Source organism: Pelophylax lessonae (assembly GCF_965119305.1).
Source record: "Pelophylax lessonae genome assembly, chromosome: 10".
Classification (NCBI taxonomy): Eukaryota; Metazoa; Chordata; class Amphibia; order Anura; family Ranidae; genus Pelophylax; species Pelophylax lessonae.
The window spans coordinates 241,228,671-241,250,066 of NC_138777.1; the positions used below are offsets into that span (position 1 = coordinate 241,228,671).

Consider the following 21,396-nt stretch of genomic DNA (forward strand, 5'->3'; position numbering starts at 1 on the left):
GTCTGAAGGGAAACGATTTCATCTCACTTCCTGTTTGGCTATGGGACAGGAAATAGAGGGAAATCTCCCCAATGGGACACAGATAGCAAAACAAATATGATGGGGGTTATATCCCTCCCTTACTCCATCCAAAATATATAGTTTTACTTTAATGGAAACTTGTGCTGAGTGAAATACAGCAGCCGTCAATTCTGGTCTGAACCCTAGGTGGTCATCCCAATTCCGGCCTGAGCTGTAGGTGGTCATCCCAATTCTGGCCTGAACCCTAGGTGGTCATCCCAATTCTGGCCTGAGCTGTAGGTGGTCATCCCAATTCTGGCCTGAACCCTAGGTGGTCATCCCAATTCTGGCCTGAACCCTAGGTGGTCATCCCAATTCTGGCCTGAGCTGTAGGTGGTCATCCCAATTCTGGCCTGAACCCTAGGTGGTCCTCCCAATTCTGGCCTGAACCCTAGGTGGTCCTCCCAATTCTGGCCTGAGCCGTAGGTGGTCCTCCCAATTCTGGCCTGAACCCTAGGTGGTCATCCCAATTCTGGCCTGAGCCATAGTTGGTCATCCCAATTCTGGCCTGAGCCGTAGGTGGTCATCCCAATTCTGGCCTGAACCCTAGGTGGTCATCCCAATTCTGGCCTGAGCCGTAGGTGGTCCTCCCAATTCTGGCCTGAACCCTAGGTGGTCATCCCAATTCTGGCCTGAGCCGTAGGTGGTCCTCCCAATTCTGGCCTAAACCCTAGGTGGTCATCCCAATTCTGGCCTGAACCCTAGGTGGTCATCCCAATTCTGGCCTGAGCCGTAGGTGGTCATCCCAATTCTGGCCTAAACCACAGGTGGCCATCCCAATTCTGGCCTGAACCTAGGTGGTCATCCCCATTCTGGCATCCTAGGAATGAAATCCAATCAAATGAATTCCAAAAAGTCTGAATGCTCTTTTTTGTGCGCCGATTCAGAGACCCAATGTGCAGTAAGGGCCGTTCACACTGGTGTTGTGCGATTCCCATGCAGTGCGGTGTGATCTGAGTTCATTCATTTTGAAGGCGTTGAATCGCATTGGACTGCACCAAAACTGGAACAATGCATTAACACCTTCCGGACCACCCACCATACTGTGGCAGGGTGGCCCTCCTACGCGGAATCACGTACCTGTACATTTCATGCACTGGGTCTGGGACAGGCATGTGCGACCTGCTCCCTCTGTAATTGGATACAGCAGGAGCCATTTAGCGGGTCTGCTGGACCCGATGTTCGCCAGCACCCTGCGATCTTTCTCAGCAGAGGCAGAACAGCGGTCTGTGAGGGAGGAAGATGGAGATCTTGTGTTTCTGCTAAGCATGAACATGGATCTCTGTCTTCACCCAGTCAAATCCCCTGGCACGGTCCCCCACTAGGTGCAACCCCCCCCCCCCACAGCCGATTGCCCGTCCACCGGCAGCGCACAATGTGCCGAACACGTATGCGGCCCTGTGTAAACCATTTACCGCGCCGAGAGCGCGCTTCCAGCACCGTAGCCGGCAGTACCTGGAAAGCCAATAAAGCAAACTAGCGATTGGGAGCTTTCCGATCATGTGACAGCCAATCACATCTCTCACATGACCCAAATGCCCACCTCCACCTACCGGCTTTTTGAACCCTTAAAAAGGGCTGGGCGGCGGTCGGTGGGAAGGGGTTAAATTGTTCCAAGTGTGTATAATGGATAAAACAGGGGAACCCCATAAACAGTAAATCTCACCATACATGATACAATCTATTACTAGAATCTCCTTTACATCTACTAACAGCGGCCATGTGAGGGCCTTTCTGATTGGATACAGTGGAATGACTTCTAATGTGTGAGAGAATGGAAAGGGGATTGTACAAGGACACTGGAAGGTGTGAGGTCAGGTATGGGGGGGGGTGGGGTTATATTAGGGGGGTCTGTTTACATGCAGGTGCATCCACACGGCAGCGTCTGGTCATTAGAACATACTACAAGATTCAGACATAAAGTCATTAATAGGAAAATGCCAGACAAGCTCAGTAGCTCAGGCGAGGTGGCTCCCCCGCAGCACAGCTTCCCTCAATGGACACCCAACCCACACTCAACTCAAACCATGGAAACCGAGAAAGGGGCTTCAGACTAAACTGGTGAACGAGTCCAGGTTCATTTTTATTGTTGGAAAATACGTCACATAAAAACATCCAACGCGTATCGGGGCAACACCCCCCTTATCAGGGCCCAACGCAGGATTAAACTTGGGTGGAGAGAACAGAGACTACACAGATCTATATTAGAACGAGGACTGAGCAGCACCGGAGGCCGGATCTCATATCCATCTGTGAAGTCTTTGTTTTCTCTGTATTATCCTGGGTTGAGCCCTGATGAAGGTTGTTGCCCCTAAAACGCGTTGGCTGTTTTTTATATGACAAATTTACCAACAATTTAAATGGACCTGGAAAAATTCATCCACTTCTGGTCTGACGCTCTTCTCTGGTTTTCCATCCTTTGGTCATTGTCTGCATTCACCGGTCATAAAATGTAAGAAAACAAAAGAACTTACAGAAGAGACGAATTTCTTTTTCTGATATGCTTTCCGGAGGCTGCAATGACATCAGAGAGATACAATGAAGACACATTTCTATATAGGGTTCAAGGAGTTCTCTCTAATTACAGAACATTGTTTTATGTTTCAAAGACTGAATCTCTGAGCCCGTGGTATGGGTCCCTTCTAATCTCTGAGCCCGTGGTATGGGTCCCCTTCTAATCTCTGAGCCTGTGGTATGGGCCCCTTCTAATCTCTGATCCCATGGTATGGGCCCCCTTCTAATCTCTGATCCCGTGGTATGGTCCCCCTTCTAATCTCTGTGCCCGTGGTATGGGCCCCCTTCTAATCTCTGAGCCCATGGTATGGGTCCCCTTCTACTCTCTGAGCCTGTGGTATGGGCCCCCTTCTAATCTCTGATCCCGTGGTATGGTCCCCCTTCTAATCTCTGTGCCCGTGGTATGGGCCCCCTTCTAATCTCTGTGCCCGTGGTATGGGTCCCCTTCTAATCTCTGAGCCCGTGGTATGGGCCCCCTTCTAATCTCTGAGGCCGTGGTATGGGTCCCCTTCTAATCTCTGCGCCCGTGGTATGGGCCCCCTTCTAATCTCTGAGCCCGTGGTATGGGCCCCCTTCTAATCTCTGACCCCGTGGTATGGGCCCCCTTCTAATCTCTGAGCCTGTGGTATGGACCCCCTTCTAATCTCTGATCCCATGGTATGGGCCCCCTTCTAATCTCTGATCCCGTGGTATGGTCCCCCTTCTAATCTCTGAGCCCGTGGCATGGGCCCCCTTCTAATCTCTGAGCCTGTGGTATGGGCCCCCTTCTAATCTCTGAGCCTGTGGTATGGGCCCCCTTCTAATCTCTGAGCCTGTGGTATGGGCCCCCTTCTAATCTCTGTGCCCGTGGTATGGGCCCCCTTCTAATCTCTGAGCCCATGGTATGGGCCCCCTTCTAATCTCTGAGCCCGTGGCATGGGCCCCCTTCTAATCTCTGAGCCCGTGGCATGGGCCCCCTTCTAATCTCTGAGCCTGTGGTATGGGCCCCCTTCTAATCTCTGAACCTGTGGTATGGGCCCCTTCTAATCTCTGGGCCCGTGGTATGGGTCCCTTCTAATCTCTGAGCCCGTGGTATGGGTTCCCTTCTAATCTCTGAGCCCGTGGTATGGACCCCCTTCTAATCTCTGAGCCCGTGATATGGGCCCCTTCTAATCTCTGAGCCTGTGGTATGGACCCCCTTCTAATCTCTGAGCCTGTGGTATGGACCCCCTTCTAATCTCTGAGCCCGTGATATGGGCCCCTTCTAATCTCTGAGCCTGTGATATGGACCCCCTTCTAATCTATGAGCCCGTGATATGGGCCCCTTCTAATCTCTGAGCCTGTGGTATGGACCCCCTTCTAATCTATGAGCCCGTGATATGGGCCCCTTCTAATCTCTGAGCCTGTGGTATGGGTCCCCTTCTAATCTTTGAGCCCGTGATATGGACCCCCTTCTAATCTCTGAGGCCGTGGTATGGGCCCCCTTCTAATCTCTGAGCCCGTGGTATGGGCCCCCTTCTAATCTCTGAGCCCGTGATATGGGCCCCCTTCTAATCTCTGAGCCCGTGATATGGACCCCCTTCTAATCTCTGAGGCCGTGGTATGGGCCCCCTTCTAATCTCTGAGCCCGTGGTATGGGCCCCCTTCTAATCTCTGAGCCCGTGGTATGGGCCCCTTCTAATCTCTGATCCCGTGGTATGGGTTCCCTTCTAATCTCTGAGCCAGTGGTATGGGCCTCCTTCTAATCTCTGATCCCGTGGTATGGGTTCCCTTCTAATCTCTGAGCCAGTGGTATGGGCCTGTGGGTCCCCTTCTAATCTCTGATCCCGTGGTATGGGTTCCCTTCTAATCTCTGAGCCTGTGGTATGGGCCTGTGGGTCCCCTTCTAATCTCTGATCCCGTGGTATGGCCCTGTGGGTCCTCTTATAATGCAGACAGATAGGAACAGCTGGCAGAAGGCTGGATATGATGTGGAAGGACGGTACAGCTCTGATCCGGTAGTCCAGCAGATAAAGAAAAGCCAGATAAACATAGAAACCCAATGAAGAGTAAGAGAGGAGAACTTACCCTGCCGACTGTCTGGAGGAGTTTGGAGACGTAGTGCTCCACGGTGGCGGCATCTTTTTTGGCCTTTTCCCGATACCTGAATGGTGATTGGTGAAGACAGTCCTGTGATTACTATCGTTGTCATAGTGACAATAATGTAAACCCCAACAATGAACGTCTCTAATTTTCTCTCTAAGTTTGATGGAAAAATCTCTTATCTGTTCAATAAGTGCAAAAAATCCATGTCGATCCTGCCAGAAATCCAGGACTGTCCTGTGCACTCTCAAACAATGTTATCAGGAAATGTGATAAGACTACAGAACACCTTCTCCTCCCACAATATGAAAGTGAGGTGGGGGGGGGGGGATTATAGTCCACATACAACACCTTGATGAAGGGTGACAACACCACTCCTCTATAAACCAAAAGCAAATATTTTTCTGCAGGCTCCAAATCCACACCCATTCCACACCCATTCCCACCCACACCACACCCATTCCCACCCATACCACACCCATTCCCACCCACACCACACCCATCCCCACCCATTCCCACCCATACCACACCTATCGCCACCCACACCACACCCATTCCCACCTATACCACACCCATCGCCACCTATACCACACCCATTACCACCCATACCACACCCATTACCACCCATACCACACCCATTCCACACCCATTCCCACCCATACCACACCCATTCCCACCCATTCTACACCCATTCCCACCCATTACCACCTATACCACACCCATTCCCACCTATACCAGCACCCATTCCCACCCATACCACACCCATTCCCACCTATACCACACCCATTCCCGCCCATACCAGCACCCATTCCCGCCCATATTACACCCATTCCCACCCATACCAGCACCTATTCCCACCCATACCACACCCATTCCCGCCCATATTACACCCATTCCCACCCATACCACACCCATTACCACCTATACCACACCCATTCCCACCCACACAACACCCATTACCACCCATACCAGCAGCCAGTTCCCCATTGTCATCGGCCGCTCCAATGGAAGAGAGGAACCGCCCACTGTAGTAGAAGCCTCAACTTTATTCATTCATCCAGACAACATACAGACCGATCCATCCACCCATGTCTTCATCCATCCATGTCTCCACCCATCTATTCATCCATGTCTCCACCCATCTATTCATCCATGTCTCCATTCATCCATCCACCCATGTCTTCATCCATCCACCCATGTCTCCACCCATCTATTCATCCATGTCTCCATTCATCCATCCACCCATTCATCCATCCACCCATGTCTTCATCCATCCACCCATGTCTCCACCCATCTATTCATCCATGTCTCCATTCATCCATCCACCCATTCATCCATCCACCCATGTCTTCATCCATCCACCCATGTCTCCACCCATCTATTCATCCATGTCTCCATTCATCCATCCACCCATTCATCCATCCACCCATGTCTTCATCCATCCACCCATGTCTCCACCCATCTATTCATCCATGTCTCCATTCATCCATCCACCCATTCATCCAGCCACCCATGTCTTCATCCATCCATGTCTCCACCCATCTATTCATCCATGTCTCCATTCATCCATCCACCCATTCATCCATCCACCCATGTCTTCATCCATCCATGTCTCCACCCATCTATTCATCCATGTCTCCATTCATCCATCCACCCATTCATCCATCCACCCATGTCTTCATCCATCCATGTCTCCACCCATCTATTCATCCATGTCTTCATCCATCCACCCATTCATCCATCCACCCATGTCTTCATCTATCCATCCATGTCTCCCTCCATCCATTCATCCATGTCTCCACCCATCCATCCATGTCGACATCCATCCCTGTCTCCATGCTTTATGTTGCTAAGAAATCACTTTGAAAAACACCCCACCTAGCATTTCTAGCTGCGGCCATCTTGAGTAAAGGCAGATGATTCACGTAGCATTTCCATAAAGGGCAGATCTGTGGACAGATTCTCCCACCTGAGCTGTGGATCTCTGCAGCTCCTCCAGAGTTCCCATGGGCCTCTTGGCTGCTTCTCTGATGAATGTTCTCCTTGGCCGGCCGGTCAGTTTAGGTGGACGGCCATGTCTTGGTAGGGGCCCGGCCGGTCAGTTTAGGTGGACGGCCATGTCTTGGTAGGGGCCCGGCCGGTCAGTTTAGGTGGACGGCCATGTCTTGGTAGGGTTGCAGTTGTGCCATACTCTTTCCATTTTCCCATGATGGATTGAACAGCGCTCTGTGAGATTTTATTATGACCTAACCCTGCTTTACACTTCCCCACAACTTTATCCCTGACCTGTCTGGTGTGTTCCTTGGCCTTCATGATGCTGTTTGTTCACTAAGGTTCTCTAACAAACCTCTGAGGGCTTCACAGAACAGCTGTATTTATACTGAGATTAAATGACACAGGTGGACTCTATTTACTAATTTGGTGACTTCTGAAGGCAATTGGTTCCACTAGATTTTAGTTAGGGGTTTTAGAGTAAAGGGGGGGGGGGGTGAATACAAATGCAGCCACACTTTTCACAGATTTATTTGTATCATTTATCATTTTCCTTCCACTTCACAATTATGGCCACTTTATGTCGGTCTATCACATAAAATCCCAATAAAATACATTTATATTTTTGGTTGTAACATGAGAAAATGTGGAAAAATATAAAAGGGTGTGAATACTTTTTCAAGGCTCTGTAACCCCGGAGTGTCTGAGGTCTATGGAGGGGAATTGGGGTGAGGAAATCAGATTTAGGTCTCAGTCTCCCTATTTTTATCCTTCTGTTTTCTTCATTTATCCAATGATTTGTGATCTTTGAACTGTGATTATTTCTATCTGAACTCCCTCTGCCAATCGAAGATAAACGCCGGACTTACCTGTACAGCCCACTTACCTGTACAGCCGGACTTACCTGTACAGCCCACTTACCTCCAATAAACAACCCCCGACACCACACTACTAAACTCCGGCAATTCGTTTTTTTTTAGACACACAGATATGGGAGAACAATCCAGGAAACTCACACATTCTGCAGCTTTATAAACTTGTCGGAGTCGGCGATCATGTCCGGAATGGTTCCTCGCAGAGGTAAGTTCCTGCTGCTTTCCGCGGCTGTGAATTCTTTAATGGCTCGAGACAAAATCCAGAAGTTGGGAGTCTGGTGGTAAAAACTCGGCTCGGTCAGGGTCTTAGTTACACATTTAGGAAGTGATCAGCAATAAATTTCACAATTGATACACTGAGATTCAAGAGATTCCTCTCACCATGCATGAAAATGACTCCTTTAATAAAATGGACTTGTAGCCTACAAAGAACGGAGGCTGGGAACTCAGAGTTAATGGACAAAAAGATGGCACCCACCCGATTTATAACTGGCCTTTGCAGTGCACATTGGACGGCAACCTACATCACACACTAACATTTCCCAGCAGAGTAACCAGCCAGCCTGCAAACAAACCAAACTCATCCTGTCCAACAATTCAGCTTAATAACCTGATTTAATGTGAATTAATAGACAGGGAAAATTTGGTTTGTTTGCAGGCTGGCTGGTAATTTTTCTGGGAAATTTTAGTTTGTGATCTCCGAGTTGAACCTCTACCTCCAGTCCTTATACTCTGACACCAGCAGAAACCAGTGACACCACTGTGATAACAGAAATGGGAGTTTATATGTTCACTGTAAGGAAAGCCTAGCAAACCAATGTGGAAAAAATCCTCCCTGAAATAAATCCGAACAATTCAGGAGAGAATACAGACCTCAGATCTAATGAAGTATAATAACGGTGAACAAACCGTATAGAAGAGACCACCGGGGGGGCGGGGGGGGGGTCTTAGCACTTGTTAGCACTTCCCCAGCATTATTATGAGGGGCTCCTGCAGGTATTTGGGGGAGCCTATAGACAATAACCAACTGCCCCTTCATCTCCCTGCTCTGAAGTGAACCTGTTATTTACCCCCGAATAGGCAAAACACCGACCTAAAGCCTTTATTTTGTAGAAAACCGAACGATGAAAAACGTCTTAAATCAATACCAGCGCTGTACAAGAAGAGTACCTGTGGTGTGATATTTGTGCAGCGATCGTCACTAAAGATTTCTTCGATGTGGCTGGGACACTGCAGAGACAATAAATAAGAATACAATTCATCATAACTGACAGTCAGGGAAGATGGGGACAATAGAAGACATAGAAGGTGACATACTTTGGTGATGTTTAATGCTGTGTTGACGTTCTTCACAGCTTCCTCAAAGTTCTCCTCGTCTTCTGGAACTCCATTCTCATTCTTTAGAACTCCTGTGACCAAAAAAAAAAAAAACATTACAATCGATTAATCTGCTCCTAACCACTAGAATAGTTTTATCTGCCATTCTTTATAAATATCTATATCATATTGTCAAAGTATCCAACGGCTTTGGATTGCAAACAGTGGGAAGTGATTTTGTGTCACCCAACCATCCACCGGAGGCTACCAGTCAGTTCTCAACCATCCACCAGGGACTAATGCCCCGTACACACGTGCAGATTATCTGAAGACTTTTGTCTGCAGACTTACCAAAACCATATAATATGAGGTCAAACCTAAACACTTTCAATTTGTATGCAATCCGGCAGGCCCTTGCACTACGTAGAAAAGGTAAATCTGAAGACAAAAGTCTTCAGATAATCTGCACGTGTGTACGGGGCATAACAGTCAGTTCTGAACCATCCACCGGGGAACTACCAGTCAGTTGTGAATCATCTGCCAGGGACTACCAGTCAGTTCTGAACTATCCACCAGAGGCCAGCAGTCAGTTCTAAACCATCCATCAAAGGCCACCAGTCAGTTCTGAACTATCTGCTGGTTTCCGGGCCCGTGGACCTCCTTGGTGCAGGACAAACGGTTCCACAAAGTAATTTGGTCTGGCTACAAGATCGAGTTTCATTCTTACCCTCTGGAAAGGTTCTTTCCTTCCAATGTGCGCCTGTTCCTGGACTGATTGCAGGCTTTCTTTGGGGTGGTGCAAGACCTGCTGCTTCAGGGTGTGACTGTCCCGGTTTCCGGCCTCGGAACGGGTTCAGTGTTTTTATTCAAACTAGTTTACGGTCCCAAAAAAAAGAGGGCCAGGTGCATCCGATTCTAGATCTCAAGGCCCTGAACTGCTTTGTGTGGGTACAGAAATTCATGATGGAGTCTATTCGCACAGTAGTGGTGTCCCTACATCAGGGGGATATTCTTGCCTCCATCAACATCAAAGATGCTTACTTGCACATTCCAATCTGTGCCAGTCACCAGCGCTTCCTCCACTTTGCCGTAGGAGAGCAGCATTATCAGTTTGTAGAGTTACCCTTTGGTCTCACCTCCGTTCCTCAGGTCTTCACAAACGTGTTGGCCCCGGTTCTGGCGTTGCTATGTCAGAGGGGGATTGCAGTGCTGGGTCTATCTGGACGACCTACTCTTGCGAGCGGAGTCCTCTGCTGCTCTGGTGGAAGACGTGGAGATCACTATACAGACCCTGAGGTAGTTCGGCTGGCTTTGGAATTACCAGATGTTTTCTCTGATTCCATCCAGAAAATTGGATTATCTGGGTCTGACTCTGGACTCCGCTCTAGCCAGAGTGTTCCTGCCTCTGGACAAACTCCAGAAGTTGCATGCCTCAATTCATCTCCTGCTGTCCAGCAGATGGTCATCTCTCCGGACTTGCATGCGGGTGCTGGGCATGATGGTATCTACCTTTGAGGCACTTCCGTTTGCACAGTTCCATACGAGGTCCCTACAAAGGAAGATCTTGGCCAAATGGGAAAAGTGTCCGAAGTCACTGGACAATCAGATACTGCTGACCCGGGAATCCAAAGGATCTCTGGTCTTGTAGCATCACTCTCCAGGTCTCCAGGGCAAATCCTTTCTCCCCTTGTATTGGACATTGGTCACCACAGATGTCTGTCTGGGTAGGGAGGTGTCCTGGTTCAGAGCTCCGCTCAAGGTGTTTGGACAGTGGAACAGTCCAGACTACCGATAAATGTCCTGGAACTCCGAGCAATCAGGCTGTGCCTGGATCACTGGACGGATCGTCTTCAAGGGTTTCCAGTACGGATTCAGTTGGACAATGCCACGGCTGTTGCTTATGTCAAATACCAGCGTGGAACAAGAAGTGTGTTGGCAGCCCTGGGGGGTAGCCAGATTTCTACGGTGGGCAGAACGCTTCCAGCCCTCTCTGCCATACACATTCCAGGAGTGGAAAACTGGCAGGCGGATTATCTTAGTCGGCGGGCGTTGGACCAAGGGGAGTTGTCCCTTCACCCAAAGGTGTTTCATCAGATGTGTCTCCGGTGGGGCACTCCCGAGGTACATCTGTTGGCATCCTGGCTCAATAGAAAAGTTAAAGTTTGTGGCACAGTCACAGGATCCTCTGGTGGACGACACGGATGCTCTGGCGGCCCCGTGGGTCCAGTATCGTCTGATTTACGCTTTTCCTCCTCTCAATAGTCTGCCAAGGCAGAAGGGATTCCAGTCATTCTAGTGGCCCCGGCCTGGCCTCGCCTATCTTGGTACACCGACCCAGTGCAGCTGGTCGCTGACATCCCTTGGGACAACAGAGCCTCCCTGAGAGGCAGTCTCCAAGGGCCAATCTTCCAACCTTCTCTACAGTTATTGGCTTTGACGGCTTGGCTGTTGAAAGCCAGGTGCTGAAGGATAGAGGGTTGCCTGGGTTGGTGATTCCGACACTGCTGAAAACTAGGCAGTGTACCTCTGGGAAGATCTACCATTGTACGTGGAAAGCGTACATTTCGTGGTGCGAGTCGATTGGAGTTCACCCTCGTTCCTTTTCGGTGGCTCGAATTTGGACCTCTTCTTCAACGAGGTGTTGAGCAGAAATTGGCCTTGAGTACCATCAAGGGCCAGGTATCAGCCTTGGCGGTCTTCCTTCAGCAACCCCTGGCCACGCACTCATTGGTGCGTACCTTTATTCAAGAGGTTCATCATTTGACTCCAACGGTGCAGTCTCCGCTACCGCCTTGGGATCTGAACTTGGTGCTTTCAGTTCTCCAGAAGCCTCCCTTTGAAAATATTTGGGAGATTACCCTGTTTATGCTGTCCCAGAAGGTGGCCTTTTTTGGTGGCCATCACCTCGCAGGGTGTCGGAGTTGGCGGCGATATTTTGTCACACACCTTACTTGGTGGTCCACACAGACAAGGTGGTTCTTCGCCCCGGTCCTTCATTCCTTCCTAAAGTAGTCTCTGATTTCCATTTGAATGAAGACATTGTGTTGCCTTCCCTGTGTCCCAGGCCTAAACATCCTACTGAAATTGCGTTGCATGGCCTGGATGTGGTTCAGGTGACCGTGTGCACCTGGCAGCTATGGAGTCTTTTCGGAAGTCAGACTCACTATTTCTGCTCATGGATGGGCAAAGAAAAGGACTGTCTGCTTCCTCTGCGACCATTTCCAGATGAATCAGACAGACGGTGTCTCAGGCCAATTTAATTAAGGGTCAGGTTCCTCCTTTTCCTGTCAAGGCGCACTCTACTCGCTTAGTAGGCGCTTAGTGCTTCTTTGGCCTTCCGTCATCAGGCGCCGGTGACGCAGGTTTGCAAGGCGGCCACCTGGTTGTCGGTGCACACTTTCACAAAGTTCTATAAAGTGGGTGTGCTGGCATCTGCGGATGCTTTCTTTGGCTGCAAGGTTTTGCAGGCTGCTGTTTAGAGGGTCTGTTCCCTCTTTGGGGGGTAGAATGTTCAGGTTGGGCTCCAGTTGTTTTTTTGTTGAGCTCCTATTTACCTGGTTGGCTATAGTTTAGCCTTGAGGATTTTTTGCTGTTCTCACCCCTCATGTTTGACACTGCTTTTGGACATCCCAATGGTCAAGAATCCTAAGGAGCCGTGTTCGTAAATGAACGAAAGAGAAAATGGGATTTTGTACTCATTTTTTGAGTCATTTTTGATTAATTGACGAACACAGCACCCACCCCTCTGTGGAGTTGTAATACTTCTGACTCTGCTTGTTACAAAACCTATAGCAGAGAGGGGGAGTATACCTACTGGGGCGGCCAAAAGGCGTAGTCAAGTTATTTTTCTGCCTAGTGTTCTACTCCTGTAGGGGGCAGTATAACCCAATTGTTTAGAATCCTAAGGAGCAGTGTCCGTCAATGAACGCAGAGAAATGGATTTTACGGTAAGTCAAAAATCCCATTATTTAGTAAGCGAGGATGCATTGCTGTAGGGGAGCACATTTATTCTGAATGGGCTGTCAGAGCAATTGCACATTTTTTCATAGCAGCACACCAGCTATGAGTGCATATCTGTGTGCTGTGGCAGGCTAGACGCATGTGCGCAGTGATGCACTGGCTAAGTGTGTTAAGATGGCATTCAAATTGAAATGCACTGAAACGCACCACGCTTAGCTTTGCGTGCTACTGTAAGTTAATGAAACACGCATCTAAATAAGGCCTTTAGCTCGCTGCAGTGCTGCCACTTTAAAGGATAAGTTCACATTTTAAGGAAAAATAATAAATGCACATATTTCACACATATGTCATTAACTTTATGTTCCCCCCCCCCCCCCCAGCAGTGGTTCACAGAGCGCAGTGGGCACTGCCTGCGAGTCAGATGTGATGCAGGAACCTGCACAGGAATCGCTGTGGTTCCCGCGTCGCACCAGTGTGAACGGAACCCTAAAGCGATGTAAACCCTGACATATACCCAGTGAAGGGAACAGCCTGAGATGATACACAGAGATGAGACCAATCTCCCTACATAAGTTTTACTTGTATATCTGCTGTCTTCAGCTTTCTACACTGTTTAAAAAGTGAACATCGTGTTAGTATTTTTTCTTCCTGTGCCAGCGCTGGGTGTGGAGCCTTGGCATACACTGTGTGACAGCTGATTGGAGGAAAGGCAAAACCCCCCCCCCCCCCCATATAGGCAGAGGAATGAAGAAACATGCAGAGCTGTGCTGCGAATAGACCAGCTCTCTGCTAATCTGTCTCTATGCACCCTTCCCGACACAAATTTTCAGCTGCTGTTAGCTCCTGTGTCAGAGAACTTTTAAACAATTAACAGAGGAATGGAGCAGCAGAAAGACACGGACTTAGGGTTTGGAGAGAGATAAGTAAACACTACAGTTCAGCCCAGGTCACATTTCATGAATGGGGTTTACATCCACTTTAATAAGAAAATTTGTGTTGGCTTATTCCACTAAAATGTGTTCTGCTAATAATGGCCGATTCCAGAAACAAACTCCATAGACTCTTTCTGATACTTCCTTATAAAAGGCCAAAATAAAAGACTTACCTTGTCTGATCAGATCCCGGAAAGCTTCCTTATCTTTGTATGATTTGGGGATCTGTCCCGCGTTCTACAGAGAGAATACTGCGTCAGAGAAGATTCCAGACATCGGAGGAACACTCAATCACCCAACAGACACATACAAACCTCTCTGCGCCATTTCTCCAAATACTTGGCGATGATCACAATCCACGGCGTGTGCAAATGATCCTAAATAGAAGGATAAATCACTGAGGATCCTCTAACACTGCACCCCACAATCCCACCAACCTCTAACACCGCACCCCACAATCCCACCAACCTCTAACACCGCACCCCACAATCCCGCCAACCTCTAAGACCGCACCCCACAATCCCGCCAACCTCTAACACCGCACCCCACAATCCCGCCAACCTCTAAGACCGCACCCCACAATCCCACCAACCTCTAACACCGCACCCCACAATCCCACCAACCTCTAACACCGCACCCCACAATCCCACCAACCTCTAACACCGCACCCCACAATCCCACCAACCTCTAACACCGCACCCCACAATCCCGCCAACCTCTAACACCGCACCCCACAATCCCACCAACCTCTAACACCGCACCCCACAATCCCGCCAACCTCTAACACCGCACCCCACAATCCCGCCAACCTCTAACACCGCACCCCACAATCCCACCAACCGCTTCAAGATACAAACTAATAACCCAATCAAAAGGTAAAATCAAATCTTTTCATGAAATTGTCAAATAATAAGCCCTTGTTTACACTGTCGTGTCGTGCGACTTTGAATCCGACATCCCTGTGTGACCCACGCATATATACTGCACCAAGGCGGCCCTCCTGTGTGCATTATGGCAGTATACATTGTGCAGTGCACACAGCATTTCTAGGAGCATCCAATAACCTCATAGGGAACCCCCCAAGGGGCAGAAAATGACAGTTTCTTATACAGTATCTCACAAAAGTAAGTACACCCCTCCCATTTCTGTAAACATTTTATTCTATCTTTTCATGTGACAACACTGAAGAAATGAGACTTTGCTACAACGTAAAGTAGTGAGTGCACAGCTTGTATAACAGTATAAATTTACTGTCCCCTCAAAATAACTCAACACACAGCCATTAATGTCTAAACCGCTGGCAACAAAAGTCAGTACACCCCTAAGTGACAATGTCCAAATTGGGCCCAAAGTGTGAATATTTTGTGTGGCCGCCATTATTTTCCAGCACTGCCTTAACCCTCTTGGGCATGGAGTTCACCAGAGCTTCACAGGTTGTCACTGGAGTCCTCTTCCCCTCCTCCATGATGACATCACAGAGCTGGTGGATGTTAGAGACCTTGCGCTCCTCCACCTTCTGTTTGAGGATCCCCACAGATGCTCAATAGGGTTTAGGTCTGGAGACATGCTTGGCCAGTCCATCACCTTTACCCTCAGCTTCTTTAGCAAGGCAGTGGTCGTCTTGGAGGTGTTTGGGGTCGTTATGTTGGAATACTGCCCTGCCCCCCAGTCTCTGAAGGGAGGGGATCATGCTCTGCTTCAGTATGTCACAGTACATGTTGGCATTCATGGTTCCCTCAATGATCTGTAGCTCCCCAGTGCTGGCAGCACTCATGCAGCCCCAGACCATAACACTCCCACCACCATGCCTGACTGTAGGAAGACACACTTGTCTTTGTACTCCTCACCTGGTTGCCCCCACACACGCCTGACACCATCTGACACCAAATAAGTTTATCTTGGTCTCATCAGAGCACAGGAGATGGTTCCAGTAATCCATGTCCTTAGTCTGCTTGTCTTCAGCTAACTGTTTGCGGGCTTTCTTGTGCATCATCTTTAGAAGAGGCTTCCTTCTGGGACGACAGCCATGCAGACCAATTTGATGCAGTGTGCGGCGTATGGTCTGAGCACTGACAGGCTGACCCCTTCACCGTCTGCAGCAATGCTGGCAGCACTCATACCTCTATTTTCCAAAGACAACCTCTGGATATGACGCTGAGCACGGCACTCAACTTCTTTGGTGGACCATGGTGAGGCCTGTTCTGAGTGGAACCTGTCCTGGTAAACCGCTGTATGGTCTTGGCCACCATGCTGCAGCTCAGTTTCAGGGTCTTGGCAATCTTCTTATAGCCTAGGTCTTCTTTATGTAGAGCAACAATTCTTTTTTTCAGATCCTCAGAGAGTTCTTTGCCATGAGGAGCCATGTTGAACTTCCAGTGACCAGTATGAGAGAGTGAGAGCGATAACACCAAATTTATCACACCTGCCCCCATTCACACCTGAGACCTTGTAACACTAACGAGTCACATGACACTTTGGGCCCAATTTGGAGATTGTCACTTAGGGGTGTACTGACTTTTGTTGCCAGCGGTTTAGACATTAATGGCTGTGTGTTGAGTTATTTTGAGGGGACAGTAAATTTACACTGTTATACAAGCTGTACACTCACTACTTTACATTGTAGCAAAGTCTCATTTCTTCAGTGTTGTCACATGAAAAGATAGAATAAAATACTTACAAAAATGTGAGGGGTGTACTTACTTTTGTCAGATACTGTATGTAACAAGTAACTACTCGTTGACTCAGAAATAGGCCTTGTAGAGGACTATATGGGGGTTGTTTACGAAGATCGGAGAGTGCAGAATCTGGTGCAGCTGTGCATAGCAGCCAATCAGCTTCCAGGTTTTATTGTCAAACGCTTAACTCTGGATACACACTATACAATTTTCTTTAGATTTTTTTCCTTTAGATTTACCAAAACCATATAATATGAGGTCACACCTAAACACTTTCATTTTGCTTGCAATCAGGGAGGCCCTTCACTACATAGTTGAAGGTAAATCTAAAGGAAATCTACCAACAAAAGTTGTGTAGTGTGTATCCAGGCTGAAGATAAAAGCGGATTGGCAAACTAATAACCTAAATCTCCTGCTGGACTTAGAGCTCTGTAGCCTGTAGGAGGATAGAGCGGGATGTGAATCGGAGGCTGTGGTCATTACATGTGATATTCGCACTCTTCTCGTGTTTTCTTATTTTTTAATGTGAAACACAGCTTATTGGTTATTTTTATACCATATTGTAATGAAAAACGCAGGTCCTGATCTGCTCTGTAAATGTTGCCTCTAATGTCTGCTAATAAAAATAATAAAAAATAAAGCAGCAGCTGATTGGCTCCTATGCAGAGCTACCCCAGATTCCAAGTGCTCCAGGTTTAGTAAATCTCCCCCCCATGGCTCCTTGAATTAGTCCAGGAAGGAGACGGCTGGAGAGGAGGACAAGGAGGACGACCACCATGGAGACGGCTGGAGAGGAGGACAAGGAGGACGACCACCATAGAGACGGCTGGAGAGGAGGACAAGGAGGAGGACAATCATGGAGACGGCTGGAGAGGAGGACAAGGAGGACGACCACCATGGAGACGGCTGGAGAGGAGGACAAGGAGGAGGACAATCATGGAGACGGCTGGAGAGGAGGACAAGGAGGACGACCACCATAGAGACGGCTGGAGAGGAGGACAAGGAGGAGGACAATCATGGAGACGGCTGGAGAGGAGGACAAGGAGGACGACCACCATGGAGACAGCTGGAGAGGAGGACAAGGAGGAGGACAATCATGGAGACGGCTGGAGAGGAGGACAAGGAGGACGACCACCATGGAGACAGCTGGAGAGGAGGACAAGGAGGACGACCACCATGGAGATGGCTGGAGAGGAGGACAAGGAGGACGACAACCATGGAGACGGCTGGAGAGGAGGACAAGGAGGAGGACAACCATGGAGACGGCTGGAGAGGAGGACAAGGAGGAGGACAACCAAGGAGATGGCTGGAGAGGAGGACAAGGAGGAGGACAACCATGGAGATGGCTGGAGAGGAGGACAAGGAGGACGACCACCATGGAGACAGCTGGAGAGGAGGACAAGGAGGAGGACAACCATGGAGACGGCTGGAGAGGAGGACAAGGAGGAGGAAACCATGGAGACGGCTGGAGAGGAGGACAAGGAGGAGGACAATCATGGAGACGGCTGGAGAGGAGGACAAGGAGGAGGACAATCATGGAGATGGCTGGAGAGGAGGACAAGGAGGACGACCACCATGGAGACGGCTGGAGAGGAGGATAAGGAGGAGGACAACCATGGAGACGGCTGGAGAGGAGGACAAGGAGGACGACAATCATGGAGACGGCTGGAGAGGAGGACAAGGAGGAGGACAACCATGGAGATGGCTGGAGAGGAGGACAAGGAGGAGGACAACCATGGAGGCGGCTGGAGAGGAGGACAAGGAGGACGACCACCATGGAGACGGCTGGAGAGGAGGACAAGGAGGAGGACAAGGAGGACGACCACCATGGAGACGGCTGGAGAGGAGGACAAGGAGGAGGACAACCATGGAGACGGCTGGAGAGGAGGACAAGGAGGAGGACAACCATGGAGATGGCTGGAGAGGAGGACAAGGAGGAGGACAACCATGGAGGCGGCTGGAGAGGAGGACAAGGAGGACGACCACCATGGAGACGGCTGGAGAGGAGGACAAGGAGGACGACCACCATGGAGATGGCTGGAGAGGAGGACAACCATGGAGACGGCTGGAGAGGAGGACAAGGAGGAGGACAACCATGGAGACGGCTGGAGAGGAGGACAAGGAGGACGACAATCATGGAGACGGCTGGAGAGGAGGACAAGGAGGAGGACAACCATGGAGATGGCTGGAGAGGAGGACAAGGAGGAGGACAACCATGGAGGCGGCTGGAGAGGAGGACAAGGAGGACGACCACCATGGAGACGGCTGGAGAGGAGGACAAGGAGGAGGACAACCATGGAGACGGCTGGAGAGGAGGACAAGGAGGAGGAAAACCATGGAGACGGCTGGAGAGGAGGACAAGGAGGAGGACAACCATGGAGGCGGCTGGAGAGGAGGACAAGGAGGACGACCACCATGGAGACGGCTGGAGAGGAGGACGACCACCATGGAGATGGCTGGAGAGGAGGACAAGGAGGAGGACAACCATGGAGACGGCTGGAGAGGAGGACAAGGAGGAGGACAAGGAGGACGACCACCATGGAGACGGCTGGAGAGGAGGACAAGGAGGAGGACAAGGAAGACAATCATGGAGACAGCTGGAGAGGAGGACAAGGAGGAGGACAATCATGGAGACGACACTTTTCGGAATTTTTTGACAGCCCACAGAAACAGATTTCTGACATTCTGATCAAAGCCGTGCCGGGGTATAAATATGTCCAATATCTGCACCCATTTCCTATCACACAGACATTACATACATTGGGGACGATGTACTATAATTGGAGAGCGCAGAATCTGGTGCAGCTGTGCATAGAAACCAATCAGCTTCCAGGATTTATTATCAAAGCTTCACTGAAAAGCTGAAGATAGAAGCTGATTGGCCGCCATGCACAGCTGCACCAGATTTTGCACTCTCCGGTTTTACTAAAGGGACCCCATAGAGAACCCCCCTGTGCCGCACACCTTTCTGTCCATGTGGTCCAGGTCATAGAGCTGTAGATGTTCCCGGAGCTCAGAGAACGGCTGATCCAACCTCAGATCCTCCAGGGCGTTATCAGGATGGGATTCTATCACTGGAAGGTCACAACAAGATTCAGATTAGAAGAAAGGAAACAGAAACTTCTCATCTACACTCCAAGGCCAAATGTTTGTGGACTCCGGACCATCGCACACCGATATGGGCAAAGGTAGGGACACCCCCCCCCCCCCCCCCCACAATTATTACAGTTCATTGGTTTCCAGTGCTGGGTACTCCGTCCATCATACAAAGACGTTGGAGACAATTCTCCTCCAACCTTCTGGTAACAGTTTGAGGAAGACCCTTTTCTGTTCCAGCATCACTGTGCCCCCTGTGTAAAAAGCCATCCCCCATAAAGATATGACTGTCCCCCCCCCCCCGTGTAAAAAGCCAGCCCCCATAAAGATATGACTGTCCCCCCCCCCCCGTGTAAAAAGCCATCCCCCATAAAGATATGACTGTCCCCCCCCCGTGTAAAAAGCCATCCCCCATAAAGATATGACTGTCCCCCCCCGTGTAAAAAGCCAGCCCCCATAAAGACACGGGGTAACTAGTTTGGTGTGGAGGAACGCGAGTGTCCTGCACAGAGCCCTGACCTCAACCCTATTAAACACCTTTGGAGTGAATTGGAGTACCAGTTGGGAGCCAGGTCTTTTTTATGGTGCCCAACATGTAACCCATGTCTCCTCATCCAACATCAGTACCTGGCCTCATAAATGGGCACAAATTCCCACAGATATCTTCCAAAATCTTGTGGAAAGTCTTCCCAGAAGAGTGGAGGAAGTTGTAGCTACAAAGGGAGCAACTCTATACTAATATACTAATGGCCATGGTTTTAGAAAGGGATTTCCAACTCATAGAGGTGTGATGGGTGGAGGAACTCAAAGTGTCCTGCACAGAGCCCTGACCTCATCCTTACTATTGGAACCAGGTCTTCTCATCCAACATCAGTACCTGACCTCACAAATGGACACAAATTCCCACAGATATCTTCCAAAATCTTGTGGAAAGTCTTCCCAGTCTTCGTCACTAAGGAGGCAACTCCATAATAATGACCCTGGGGAGATGGGAGGCAGCTCCATAAAGACACGGGGTGACCAGTTTGGTGAGGAGGAACGCGAGTGTCCTGCACAGAGCCCTGACCTCATCCCTACCGATCACCATTGGGATGAATTGGAACACCGATTGTGAGCCAGGTCTTCTCATCCAACATCAGTACCAGACCTCATAAATGGGCACATTTTCCCACAGACACCCTCCAACATCTTGTAGAGAATGTTTAGGAATGGAATGTCCAACCAGCACATAGTTCGGGGGTTTGGTGTCCACAAACGTTTGGCTATACAGAATATTTAAAGGTGAACTCCAGGAAGATACAAAAAGACACATTAATGCCGCTCTGTATTCATTATGACATCACTGTGTGACTTGGTATCAGCCTATTACAGTCAGAGCCTACACTGGGAGAGGGGGGGGAGCAGCACAAGGAGCCAATCAGAGGTTTTGTAGCAAAAGTAGCATGCTGACAGGAAGAGAGAGAAGATTTACAGAGAATGAGCCTATTGGTGTGCTGCTTTCTCCCTCCTCCAGTCACAGGCTGAGAAGGTGACCTGTAAGTATTACTGAACTTCTGCAAAGAATAATTCGCTCTACTGGACAGGACTGTGCTGTGTAGCAGAGCTGTGCAAATCTCTGAACTGGATGGACAAACTCAAATCCTGTGGCAGGTAATACAGCTCCTGTATATATATATACACCCAGGTCGTATGCTGACCCCTCCCCCTTCAATAATCCCCTCCCATGTCGTATGCTGACCCTCCCCCTTCAATAATCCTCTCCCACGTCGTATGCTGACCCTCCCCCTTCAATAATCCCATCCCCCGTCTTCTGTCCCTCCTATCCTCTCCCATGTCGTATGCTGACCCCTCCCCCTTCAATAATCCCATCCCCCGTATTGTGTCCCTCCTATCCCCTCCCATGTCGTATGCTGC

General features: G+C 49.5%; 2 protein-coding genes across 2 annotated transcripts in view; both read right to left on the minus strand.

The window, feature by feature from the left end:
* The window catches only part of DYNC1LI2 (dynein cytoplasmic 1 light intermediate chain 2), a 332,150-nt gene that overhangs the window by 249,736 nt on the left and 61,018 nt on the right, over positions 1–21,396 (minus strand). The gene's annotated exons all lie outside the window — the stretch shown is intronic.
* The window catches only part of NAE1 (NEDD8 activating enzyme E1 subunit 1), a 66,559-nt gene that overhangs the window by 11,790 nt on the left and 33,373 nt on the right, over positions 1–21,396 (minus strand). Inside the window, exons 8-15 of the mRNA XM_082269958.1 lie at positions 19,351–19,460; positions 14,026–14,088; positions 13,885–13,948; positions 8,820–8,911; positions 8,673–8,732; positions 7,644–7,777; positions 4,621–4,696; positions 2,535–2,574 (exon numbers count right to left, since the gene is read on the minus strand). Coding sequence (XP_082126084.1) covers positions 2,535–2,574; positions 4,621–4,696; positions 7,644–7,777; positions 8,673–8,732; positions 8,820–8,911; positions 13,885–13,948; positions 14,026–14,088; positions 19,351–19,460 — 639 coding nt within the window. The remainder of the gene's footprint in view (positions 1–2,534; positions 2,575–4,620; positions 4,697–7,643; positions 7,778–8,672; positions 8,733–8,819; positions 8,912–13,884; positions 13,949–14,025; positions 14,089–19,350; positions 19,461–21,396) is intronic.